This window comes from Pleuronectes platessa, chromosome 14 (genome assembly GCF_947347685.1).
Source record: "Pleuronectes platessa chromosome 14, fPlePla1.1, whole genome shotgun sequence".
In the NCBI taxonomy this organism is placed as follows: domain Eukaryota; kingdom Metazoa; phylum Chordata; class Actinopteri; order Pleuronectiformes; family Pleuronectidae; genus Pleuronectes; species Pleuronectes platessa.
In genome coordinates this window covers 18,115,797-18,129,218 of record NC_070639.1, presented here as the reverse complement: position 1 = coordinate 18,129,218, position 13,422 = coordinate 18,115,797, and the positions used below count along the sequence as shown (strand labels likewise).

Genomic DNA, 13,422 nt, shown 5'->3' with positions numbered 1-13,422 from the left:
GTTCACAGGATCAATAGTCTTTTACTTTTTTGGGGTTGCAAAGACAAGATTGATTGCCAGTAGTTGCCTCGTGCTCAATTTCTCTTCTCACGCTCCTCTTTATTGTTTCAATTAGGGATTCTCTAGATACCTTATGGGGGGGGGGGGGGGGCATTAAAAATCGTCGACCCCTGTGATTTTCATCAAACGCTGCATGTTTAGAAGGAAAACCTTTAACTCCAACTTTATTCAGGTCAGGAAGTAAAAGCACCGTCCAAGCATGTGGATTAAACGGGGGGGGTGGGGGCTGGCTGTCTGCGGGAGGCATGTGGATGACCGGGGGAAGTTGTGACTCGCGTCAGTGAGGGGGAAATAATCACAATGCTACCTTCTCATGAATTATTAAGTGCCCTGTGTCTATTTTAGCCCGTCTCTAAATGCTGCATCTCTTTCCGTGGGTCTGAGGCAGCGTGGAAGGCTCGGTTTTTTGACAGCTGTATTAATGCTGATAAGCGAGAGTGTGTGAGCCGATCAAGTAGTGAGACAAGCGTTCGGAGCAGTAGCAGCACAGCACAGCAGCAGCAGCATCATCAGCAGCAGCGCTCTAGTCACTAGGAGCCGTGGCGGTAGGAGCAGCAGCAGCACTATCAGTCAGAGCACAGGCAGCATCGGCAGCGGCAGCAGCAACAAACTCTCCCCTGTCTCTTTCTCTTCTTTGTGGAGTTGTTTCCTGCTCGGAGGACAAAAGCCAAGGAAGTGGGAGTGAAGTGATCCGGGGCTGATAGCTGCCATTAAAATAAAAACCAAAACGCAGACCTGGCTGCCCCCATGCCTATCGAATTTGTTTGCAAAATCAAATTTGCAGAGGAGGATGAGAAGCAGAAAAGCAAACAGGATGGGGACAAGGAGAGCCTGATCGAGGAGAGCTGCACGCCTCCAGCCAAGGACTTGGCCGGGTTTGCTAACTCCTGCTCCCTCCATGGGATTAACCACATCTTTGTGTCCGGTCGCCTGGGCATCCGGCAGACTCTCTGGGCTCTCGCCTTTTTGACTTCCCTGGCACTGTTTCTGTACCATGCAGCCAAGTGTGCCATCTCTTACCTGGAGCACCCTCATGTCACAGCTCTCAACGAGGAGGCAACCCCCGAGATGGTTTTCCCCGCTGTGACCATCTGCAACATCAACCGCTTTCGCTTCTCCGCACTCACTGATGCCGACATCTACCACCTGGCAAACTTCACAGGTCTGCCCCCCAAAAACAGGGATGGGCACAAACCCACTGATTTAATGTATCCTGCACCCGATATGCAGGACATCTTCAACAGGACGGGACATCAGCTAGAAGAGATGCTCATGAGCTGCAATTTCAGCGGACAGAACTGCTCGGCCGAGGACTTCTCCGTGGTGAGTGCAAAAGTTTCTCAAAGTTCACGTGATCTGATAACTCCTTCACCGTCAGTGGTTCCATCAAGGCTTTAGTTGACAAGCCTCGTATAAGTAAAAATTCAAAGATTTTAAAATTTAGCCAAAGCATGTGTGCATAACTTTACAAGGTTGAGCTGGTTCATACCAAACTACAGAGGAGCATGAAAGTAGAATGAACACCAAGGAGTAAGAGGGATGGAAATTCTCTCTGTGCCTGCACTCATCCCCCGGGGCCATGTGGTTCCCACGATACATGTCTACATGCAACATTCATGGCTTCGGCTCAGTCATTGAGCTGAATCTCTCTCCAACCTAAGTTCTTAGCAGCAACAGTGTTGCTCTCCAGCCGAGCGATTCAGCCTGAACCAGAATCTCTTATGTGAAAGAACAAAGGCGACTCCCAAGCCAGACAAACAGAGAGCTGTCATATGTGGTTTGACACTTTTCCCGGGCAAACTGTGCTTTAATGCTGCCTCCAATTCTGTTTGCTCAGAGTGCATCATGGCAACAAAATTGTCATCGAAAATAGCGGAGTCTCGTCTTCCTCTCTTTTCCCTCTCTCCCTGTTGCTCCCCCTCTCGCTCTTTCTGTCATTGCAGAGCAGCTGCCTCTCTCTCCCCTCTCTCTCTTTCTCTCTCTCTCTCTCTCTCTCTCTCTCTCTGAGCTCTCTGAGCTCTTGTACCTTTCAGGAGAGAAGGAGTGATGCCTCTTCAACGTTGTATTTCAATCTTGCTGCTGTTAGGATTAAATATTTAAAGACAGACATACATGATTTTTGCATTAGCCAGATTGACTAAAAGGGATGGAACAATCTCCATCAGAGAGAAAATGTGTGTCTCTGTGTGTGTGTCTATGTGTGTTTGAGAGAGAGAGAGAGAGAGAAAGACAGCGAGAAAGAGGGAGCAAGGGATCAGGGGAAAGAGGGAGAGTTTGTGCCTGTGTTCTGTGCACTATTTATTAAAGGCACTGTCCTTGCAGGAGATGGATTTCCCCATCTCTCCTACAGGAAAAGGAATATGCAATTGCTTTTGTGATGACAAAGTGCAGGTGTCAAGTCTTAATAGGGTATGTTGAACATTGATATGCTCACCTTCCTGAGACCTAAAGATTCCGTCTCATCACATGGATGGCACTACATTACCTGTGATGTGCCAAATTAGACCAGAAAAAGACATATCACGGCCTCTGGTTCGGTTTCTCTAACGACGCACGGATGTATCTATTTCTCCCAGTTGTCTTCAAAGGCAGCCTCTCACATGGGGGACATCAAATCACCTGTGACATGAGAATAGATCCCCCTCCAACAAATCCTCAGTTGCTCTATCAGGCTCCTCAGGGCAGCCGGAAAACCCAAAAAGCAACTCCATGACTCTAAAAGTTTATAATGTGCTTGGAGCAAGTTTGACAGCAATGTCCTCTGACACTTTGACACCCTGCCCTCCCTGAGTACATTCATTAGCGGGCAATTCTGACATCCAGGACACGTCTGTCCCGTGTCAGTGAATGAAACGTCCGGTCGCTCCCCGTGGACGGCAGGTGACTTCATCACAGATTAGGATCCTGTTTAAAGTTCCCTAAGCTGCTGTTTTGTCTCCGTCTGCGATGTGATCGGCATTTTCTGGGGCTGTCAGTTAGATTTCTTACAGGCTGCTTGCTGCCTCCGTGCATGACAAATCACTTAGTCTGCGGATGCACTTCTGGGAGTGCATGCAGAGGAAGCACTGGGAGGAAGCACTGGGAGTCCTGGGAAAAAGAATGTAAAAGTCACGGTGCAAATGAAAAAAAACTGTTTGCATATGTGTGTGTCCTATCTTTATCTATCCTATCATTTAGTACGGCATGGAAAAGCCAATATTACAGATGTTGTGATATTAATCACATGGAAACATGTTCAAGCCCACATACAAAACCCTCTGTCATTTTTCTTCCTACCACATCGGCTTCTTGTAATGTGTTTTCTTTCCATTGATCAATCTGGGAGATGATGAAATATAATTGAAATATTATCGACATCATAGATTTTCTGTTAATGAACCATTTTGGGCGGGGGGCATTGGATCTCAGGTTTGCATTTTGCCGTATTCTACTCGTTACTAATTGCTTATAATTTAATTTAACAAATTGCATTTGAATGAGATATGGAGAAATGTTTTATGCTTTAAATACCTCAATTTCAAGAAATGCATGTATGGGTTTTTTATACTTATATTTTAATGTATTAGTTTATTCCCACTATGCATTCAGTCACAGTTCAAAAGGCTTAATTGAATACTTACAGTCGTCTGGCTGCTCTAATTTAAGGGAGGAAAATACAGAAACCACACAGCAGTGAAATTTGTTTTCCTCTCTTCGGCATGCTGGACTAGCGTGATTATTTGACGTCGGTAATAAGGCCATTCTTTATAATTAAAGATTACATTATTGACTTGGATTAATCACAGAAGATAAAGCTGATTCAACAAGCCATGAATAAATAGATTAATATTTTCTCCTAGTCTGACTCTGAATAATTGTTCATCTTTTGTGCGGTGCTGTCGCTGAGATGAGCAGTGAGCCCTTTGGCTTTTTTCTTTTCAAACAGAGCTCTGAATTGGTTTGCTCTGACTCTCAGCTGTGTTTGCTGCTGCATTATCAGATTTTGCTCCCAGCAAGGACAGATCCCTTCTGCATATATTCATGGAGATAGCTAAACAGCTATAGGGAAGCATGTGAGGTGATCTATAAAAACACGGGTTAACGGGGACAACAGCGAGCAGCTCTCCGCCTGCAGTCTGTCATTGTACCGAAGCCCCTGTTGTGTGTTTTATAGATAATTGAATGTTTAATAGTATAAGTCACGGATGACGTTGACCCTGTTCAGCTGTCCTGTCTTCATGGCGTGAAATCAAAAATTACATTTATGTGAATCAATACTGTGAATAAATGTCACAAAAAGAGACGTTATTGAGGTGATCTCAATAAATATTCTGCCCATTGTGTGGTTCACGTGGGGAAGAAAAAAACATTTGGTGAGCAAAGGAAAAACATTGCACTTGTACGGAGATGAGTCACCGAAACTACATACTGCTACGGTTTCCAGCTTTATTTCCACTGGGAAACAAGTTTTGCATTTGGCTGGCATGTTGACACATGCACACGGGCAGAGGGGGCAAGGTCACACCATTTGTCACGTCTCTTACCCGGGTGTGCCGTGGTGTGTAAGATGTGGTTTTTCGAGCCGATGCGTCTGTAAAAAGATACAAGAGTGTGGTCCTCCCTGTTATGTGCAGATGACTGTGAGAGTGACATCCACTTCCCCAGTGAGTCAAAGCCTGTACATCCCTTAATAGTACACCCACCCACCCAACACACACACAAACACGTATACACTTACACACACAAGCACACGCTGACACGTCTCGCACAGCCATCCTCCTTCCCCCTGGTGGAGAGCGAGGAGTGTGGGAGCGTGAAAGTGACTGGCTATCTGGACTGGCTTCGTCTCCAACAGGCTGTCAATTACCCATCTGCAGTTCCACTGCTGTGGGTGTCCCTGCAGCTTAGCATGCCGTCTGATATCTGATCCACACACCCAACCCTGAGGCCAGCGCCGTGCATTACTACACCACATCCCATAAACAAACAAAATACCTGCTACTTTCCTCTATTTTACCCTTCTTTACCCTTCCTAATATGCAAAAAAAACAAACCACTGATTCCATATCTTGTCTACGCCATGAAGGCAAAAGGTGGACTGTTGCTATCACAAGCCACTTTAGTCCCTCTCTACTCCCTCCCCAGCTTCTCCTCCTCCTCCTCCTCTAGCGTATCAGAGGAAGATGAATTACGGTGCAGTTTGTCGGCTGCTCCTCCTGATATGCATCACCACTGTCTAATCAGATGAAACCCACCTGTGACCAGCCGCTGGATAACACCAATATGCAAACAGTTTATATCTGGGGGAAGATTTACCTTTTCTATCACTCCCTGAGCCGGTTTTAAAACCCCTCGCCGTGCCACGCTTTGCACTGTGGGTTTGATGAGGGGGATCTGTGGCTAAGGCATGGCTTTTAACTCCACGATGAAGGCTTCCGATGTTGTGGTACAGCTAAACCCCCTCCCCCCCTCTCTCTCTAACCCCTGGGAGTCTTTTACTCACACAGACATTTGTCTCTTTCTGACAAGTCATACACCAGGCCGTCGGTAGTGTTAATGTGGCTGCACACACACACAAACATGTGTATTCAGAGTGTGTAGAGTGCAGATGGAATGCTTCCCCATACAAACACACACAGGTTTCATCACAGATTGAGAGAGCCGGGCTCGCAAGATTGATCATGACTCCTGACTGGGTGCCCCTCCCTCTCAGAGAGATCAATACATCCTGCAGTCAGATTGCTTCCCTGCCCTTCCTACTCCGAGCCTGGTGTGACTAATTATCCTGTGCCTGTGTTTTGGGCCCGGTCTCAGCTGCATTTGGTAATGCCGCCAGAGTTAGTGAAGAATTTGATCTTTAGAACAAGATATCTGTTTGTTTTAGCGTATATCCAGCCCAAATCAATCAATATACACTGTCTACCTTTTCCCTAAAGGGCGCTGGAATTATCGAGCAGCGCGAGATGACTCACAGCCCGGTCTCTGCACGGAGGGATTGGGAGGAATGAGTGTTTTGATAGAGTGAAGTCAAATTTAAAGTCGGAATCCGAAAGTCAAAATGGAGGTTTTTTCACATGGGAGTTGATCGATGTCTAGCAGTGCGAGAAATGTATGTTTCCACCAAGGCAGCTCTGCCTGAGTTAGGATCTACCTAATGAAGAACAAACAGGAATAGATGAAGAATGCATTTATTTGCTTGATTAGATTACCCAGACATTTTAAAAAGTCAAATGGATTAGCTCTAAAAAAAGAAGTGTGTATGTCGCAGGTTTGTTTTTTTCTCCTGGATATTAATGTTTCTGACGTCCTCCTACAGCAACACAGCTATTAAATGGTTGTGAGGGGGTCATTTTCAAAGTTGCTATATATTATCAGTGTGAAAGGCTTCAGTTGCATCTCCTCTGCGTCAGTGACCCAAATACACCCAGTTAAAGCCACTGCCCACAGTCCTGCTGTCCGTCCCCGGCTTTCAAACCGACTCATTAGCCAGTGGATGTAGGAAAAATACTTTGATCTCTTTTCTGGTGAAGCTTAGAAGTTACTTTAGTAGAGAACATGCATTTTTCTTAAAAATATAATTGACTCAAACTCAATTTAGCCTTTTTTTCCCCTTTAAATTGTACGTGCGTTCGCCATGCAGATAGCTAGGATTATTCGAAAGCCTTCAGCCAAGCACAGTTTTCTTCTTAGTTCCAATGTGAGCTTTCTATTTTGTCGTGTTTCCCACTCTCTGAATACATTAGTGGAAAATTCCTCTGAAAAATTAACCAAGCTTGCTTTTAGACCAGCGCCACCATAATGGGTTTGTGCTTGTTCATTCCTCGTGCTCGTAAGGTTTAATTACTTTGGGGGAGATAGCGCATGCAGTAGATGGACAAAAAAATAGAGACACCTTAACGGTGTAGTTCAGTTCTACGCAGGAGTGCAAAAAAATAGAAACCGAAACAACGATAATTAAATGCTCCGGGTAGGGACGTGAACTGATACAAAGAAAAGTCAGGGTGCTTTCTTCTGCTTTTATTACTCTTTCTTGACTCCGACTGCACAGAAGTAACTCATAGACGGGGGCACATTCCAGATCATGGACTTGAGCCACTAAATTAGAGGCGTCAAACGAGAGAGCACCATGTGGGATGATTTTGAGTTCAAACCAGAATTACTTACTTTAAAAGCTTAATGTCGCCTAGCAGCCAGTTTCTAAATTTAAACTAATTGGCCAAAAAAAAAAAAAAAAATCTCTCCAAATATTACCCAGCTGTCAAAATGGAAGATTAAAGATTTTAAATGAGGAAATGTCAGTAAGATAACCAACAATAACAGGGTTAATGTGAATGAGAGAAAAGCGGTTAGCTAGCAGTGTAATGTCACGCTTCAATGAAGCTGCTGTGGGCCGAGCGGTCTGCAGACTACAATAGAGAGAGAGTGTGTGGGGGGGGGGGGGGGGGGCAGCAGTGGTGACTTATATGTTAAATCAAGGGTGTCTGCAAGATTATTTGAGTCATTCACCTTCAAAAAGGTGAACTGAGCTGAGCTTGACCCAACATTTATAGTTATAGTGTGCTGGTTTACTGTTACGACCAAACGGAGGCAAAATTGAAGTAAAATACATTTCTGATTGAAAGTCAACTGATTTAATCCAGAGAAAAGCTCGAGAGACTCACTGTTAATTCACATGTGTCGATATTTCAGATTTTCATCAAACAACACCTCACATTGTACTGCTCCCCCCCCCCCCCTGTGTATCTGATGTCTTCAATAGATTTGAAATGTAGAAATCATGGTCAGCGCGACACGGATGAAAATGTCAGTTTGCTACAATTCCGCAGATGGAAATAGCATAGAGCACAAATGTCATAGTGAATATTAACCCCTGGCGTCGTCTGAACATGAGGGTCTCATCTGTCCGCTTGGCTGGACACTTGGCCTTTATTCTGAATTATATCTTGTCACACACTTGGCTGTGGCCCTTGCTGATTTTCTTTATTTTATGTAACCACACACATAATGTTTTTCTCAACAAACGTGCTTTTTAACATCCCTTTTCTGTCTCTCTTTCCTCTCTCTCTCTCTCTCTCTCTCTCTCTCTCTCTCGCTCTCTCTCTCTCTCTCTGGGCACTCCTGGCTACGGTTAATGAAAACAGGGTTTGAGCTACAGTACATAAACACTAAAGTGTCATGACAGGTGTGATACTTTGTCTGGATCTGTATGGCTTTTTGGGGTAAACCACAGAGAGCAGGCCGTCCTCATGATGATGTTTGGCATACCTTGTGGCTTCCTCTCGGGAGATGCATGCCATGATTTGTCAAATGGCTCTGAGGTTGGGTCAGCAGCAAATGTACCAAATGCTTTTTTTCCCCCCATTCCTGCGTGATGTTTGTACAGACGGAAAAACCCTGACATTCTAAATTACTTAATAATGCACACAGAGCTTATGGAACAATATGCTATGATAGAAAGCGTTAAATAATTCAAAATAATGCCTTCCTAATGTTGCTAGCTCCTACTGGGCGTCTTTGAGGCCAGTGGCTATGAAGAGACCCTGGTTATGTCTTTATACTGTTTGGTAAAGCTTAGTAGAATCAATGTTGGGTTAAGAATTTCCATCAGAATTGAATTTACTTCGCCTTTTTACCATTGCTGTTCGAGAGCTACTGCTGTGTTGCAGATAAAGATTCTAGCCTTAGAGCCTCTTTAATCACAATATGACCAACAACATTAGAAGACTTCATCCTGACCAAACAGCTGGCTTCACTTCTCATAAGGCTGAACACTGAGAAAAATACAGGATTTTTTCGGACCACTATATGATTATTTTTATGGTTAATTATGATAGTTGTTATTTTGTCCTTTTTAATGTTTTTATGCTGCTATGGTGCAGAATACATTTTATGTATTCTGTTTTTTTACGCTGGATTCATACTAACCAGTGTTATTCCAGAGTTCTGTTAAGTGATCTACACAGTCTTCTAACCCGAGTTCTTTTCAAAATAACAGGTTTGTAATTCTGCTTGGTATAAAGCATTGCAGCTACAAAATAAGTGCTTTTACTTTGTAGATAAATTACTAAAGAGTAAGTGATTGCTGTCACCAGGATGGAGATCAGCACCCACAACACTCATAAACGTCTGTGTCAGTCCAAACTGGAGAAATAAGAATAATGAAATCCTCACAATGATCTGGTGAGACAGATATTATTGCTGGCGGGCCCATTTTTTATCAGAGAATGTAGAAGAAGATGATTTCAACTCGGTCTGTAGACTGAGTGTTAAGGCCCAGCCCCCACTGACTGCAAGGCTCTGGTCAATGAGATGAGCAGTTCACAAGATTTACGTTCCACATACAGACTGACTGACGGATAGACGGCTAGAATCAGATCCTGGGGTTGATATCTCACAACCCTCTTTCTAAAATTATCCCCAAAATAAAGCAATAGCTCTCCTTTTTGGTTTTAAAGCTAAAATTACACTCAAATATTCCAATAAGTCACAACATGAAGAAGTGGTGTCATCTTTTATTGATGAAATCTGCACAGTGGCCCACGTACGGTAACGACAAACTGCGGTTGAGTCACATCACACAGTGTTGTTTTCATTTGGGCTGGCAACAATGTTGACAGCGCCGCTCTGCATCTGCTGGAGCTGACGTTAGCTTCACAGAGTGACAGGAGACACCGTTTCTTTACAGCTCCGCCTTCTGAGGGTCCTGATTCAAAACCTTCAAGGTGATGAAACAAAGATATTGTGTGCTCCAAATCCCCCCCCCCACAGATTCCAGCAGCCCTGCTTGTTTCTGTCTCCGACACTCAACAACTCACAGATTTTTAGATTAGTATCTTAGCCGCGAGCTGCTAATCTGAAATTGGTGTCACCTAAATTCTTTGTGGGTCTTTTTTTGAACAGCAAGAGAAACCAACAACTCGCCACGAAAATATAAACCTTTTATTGAGCATATACAGAGAGCAGCATAGAGACAGTATATTCAACAGATTTCTGCTTTCTAGTTTCACTACTTTACTTATGATTACATATGACGATGCATAAACTGCTGTCTTTCAAACTGTGCTTTAGATCAAAAAACAATCAATCATTCAAATCTATTGCAACGCGGTTTCATCCCGTTCTTCACTGTTTGTCTTCTCCCTCTATTTGTGTCTGTTTTTACAACTATCAATCTCTTTTTCACTCTGAGATTTCAGTTTTGCACATTCGCTCTTCACAAACTACAAAATACAAAATACAGAGCATTACTTTCTTTACACATACACGCTGTAACGTTCTAAGAGTCTACATGCAAACCTCCACTGCAGTGTCAGGGTACCTTTTCCCTCCACCTCCCGTTCGCCAGCCTTTTCCCCTCCTCTCGGAAACGTTCACGCCTTGCTGGGATAACATGTGGACAGTAAATCTTTCACCGGATGTTGGCAGCTTTGTTGCCAGCCTCTGTCCACGCTGACAAAACACTTGACCTTCAGGAGCAGTGAAATGTCAGCTGATTTAGCACACCCAGTTTGAATTGCCACCACTTATTTTGTCATCCAAGCATTTCATTTTGGTTAGGAGGCGTCAGGAGCAAATCCATTACGGCGAGATGAGCTTGCGTGAAGGGGAAGAATCACGCGCGACATAAATTGTGATATAATTAGCACATACAAAGCTTTCTCTTTATATCCTGGTCTCTCATTCTATGCAATTTTAAAGAATTTGAACATAGATGAATATCCATTATAGAGGCCTAGCAATTTTTGGGTGAAAAAACATTTTGAAACATCACAGATCCTAGATCAGGAACCTGTGAGGCAGCACTCGTGCTGAAAATCAAGATTTTATCCCAAATGACGAGGGAGGCCGTGATGCACCAAGGTCCTGAAAAAGTAAATATGATATTGTGCATTGCTTTATCATCTTACTTGTATAGTGCGATGTTTCATTTATATTTAGAAAAACAATCTTCCTCTTCAGCTCATCTCTTTTTTCCTCTTTATTTTGTATTCATGTGTCTCCCTTCGGTAGCTCAGTAGCTTTCTGTCCAGTGTCACATCTGTCATGCTTTATTTACCTACATCCCTTTTGTCCCCTCCTCACGTGATCGCCCAGCCACACCGGGCGTTTGTTTGTTCAAACAAGCGCAAACTGTAGACGTGTTCCCCAATAGTGTTGTCAAGATTAATTACGTGTTTTCCTAATGCATGCTAATGAGAAAGTTGGGTGCGTTTGATTGTCAATAACGTGAAATACGGGCCTGCTCCCTAAATGCTGGCTCCGTTCAATAACCTATTAAAGTTGAATCACAGATAACTTGGCGCGCATCAGGAAAGCAATCTGAAATTTGTGCTGACATTGATCCAGCAGGAAGGAGACCTATTGCTCCGATTAACACTGTTGCCCCAGGAGAGAAGTACCTTGGCCATTAATAGCCCACTGTCCTAGATTTTACGTAGACCATATAAAATACTTTTATTTATGAGGCGTATAGGGGTAAAACATCATGGACACGGTAGAACGGTACTAACTTTTTTTCCCCCTCCTCTGGAAGCTGTGTTGTTGATCACAGGGTGTTTCATTTCCAGGTTTTACTCTAGCGCACACTACTTTTAATCTGTTAATGTAACGTAGTTTGCAGAGTGCACACTATGCTACAATGATTACTCTGGTGCACATAGATAAATCTAGACTGTGCACTTATGATAGCAGCCGGAGTTGTACCTTAAGGTGTGTGTGTAACAGATAGAGAGAGAGGGGGGGAGCAAGAAAAATGTGTTCGGGTATATTTTGATGCAGTACTCTATGGGGCGGCACAGTGGTGCAGTGGTTGAGATTGTACCCTCACAGCAAGAAAGTTCCTGGTTCAAATCCTAGGTCGGGTGGGGTATTTGTGTGCAGTTTGGGGTTAGTGGGGACTCCAACTTCCTCCCAGACATGCAGAGTGGGATTTGGTTAATTGAAGAACATTAGTGTGAATAGTTGTTTCTCCAGTTCTGCACAGGTCCATATTTTCAAAACCGCGTTGCTCCATACGGGAACTGAACCGTTACGCTCCAGTCAAATCTGGACCTGCCTGGACCTGTAAGTAAGTGCTGCTCTTGATTAAACAGACATGCTACAAACACAGTCACTCTCATCACATGGGTTATGGCCTCCTTGTCCTGTTGTATCTGTGAATTGTTGCAGCACCTGATGCTCCTAGCAGCTGGTTTGCTCTACTTCCTCATTTTACGAGCAGCAGAGCCACTATGTATGCAGTATCTGTGAATTTATACAACTATATTTTTTACCCATTACACAATTTTGTCACTTGGTGCAGGACTCAACTCTATACGTCCCCCTGACCCTCAAAGAATAAGGTGTAGATGATGGATGGATAGATGTTCGTGCTCTACATCTTGTTTGTCCGAGAAAATTGTTCTCATAGTCACAATGGGGGAATTTATCTACTAATTGATGTATTCCTAGACAAAGTAGTGTCAAACATCATTGCAAAGTACTAAGTAGAAAGTAATAATAATAATAATAATAAAAGTAATAAATGTCATCATTGTCATATCTGCACATTGTGTTAAAGATTCCTCTCACCCTCCTTCTGGTAGAGTAATAACTGCCTCTTCTCTCTTCGAATAAATTAATCCTCATATTTTCTTTTTCAGCTTTCTTCCAGCCCGGTCCCTCTGCGTGTGTTAAATGAACTCGATTTTCTAACCCATCCGCCAACCTCTAAACCCCCGCGACAATTGCAGCTCTGTCTTGTTGTTGACGTCTCAGCAACGGTTCCTGATCTTGAGGATGTGGCATTTGAGGTGCCCTTAACACCAGAATGAGCAATTTGAAGTTAGGGGGTTTGGCTCCCCAGTCACTTTGGGTGTCATCTCAGAACCAGCTATTCGGTGTCTTGACACATTTTTAACCGTGCCCAAGAACATCTGTAAAATGCCAGGGACCCTTTCTAAGCGTGCCAATTATTTGAATACCAGATGCCTGCGTTCTGCTGTAGTTTAATGCCAACTCATGGGAAGCTTCTATAATTAGACCTACTCAAACCGTGATTGTCTGATCTTACTGCGAAATGCAAAGCATATAACATGCATCACGCCCGGAGAAGACAAATAGCTCATCCATTAAACAGCCCCCGAGGAAGTCGGAGGGAGAAAATGACAGATCTTTTCAAAATTGCGGTCTCATCCATTTAATTATAAACACTGTGATAAGGGCATCTCCTCAGAATAAATATGACCAGTAATGAGGTATGGCATTGCTGTTTATCTGTGTCCTTGACATTCACTTTGAGAATAAAGAAAAGGGGTAATAGCATCCTTCTAAACAGATCTTGAAAGTCCATGCGAAGGGAGAAATGTCAGTGAGCTTCACTCACAAATCACAGTTTTTCCTCCT

At 43.6% G+C, this 13,422-nt stretch overlaps 1 protein-coding gene across 1 annotated transcript in view; it reads left to right on the top strand.

Annotated features, from left to right (window-relative positions):
• Positions 1-807: 807 nt before the first annotated feature.
• The window catches only part of asic4a (acid-sensing (proton-gated) ion channel family member 4a), a 67,013-nt gene continuing 54,398 nt past the window's right edge, over positions 808-13,422 (top strand). Inside the window, exon 1 of the mRNA XM_053440126.1 lies at positions 808-1,383. Coding sequence (XP_053296101.1) covers positions 808-1,383 — 576 coding nt within the window. The remainder of the gene's footprint in view (positions 1,384-13,422) is intronic.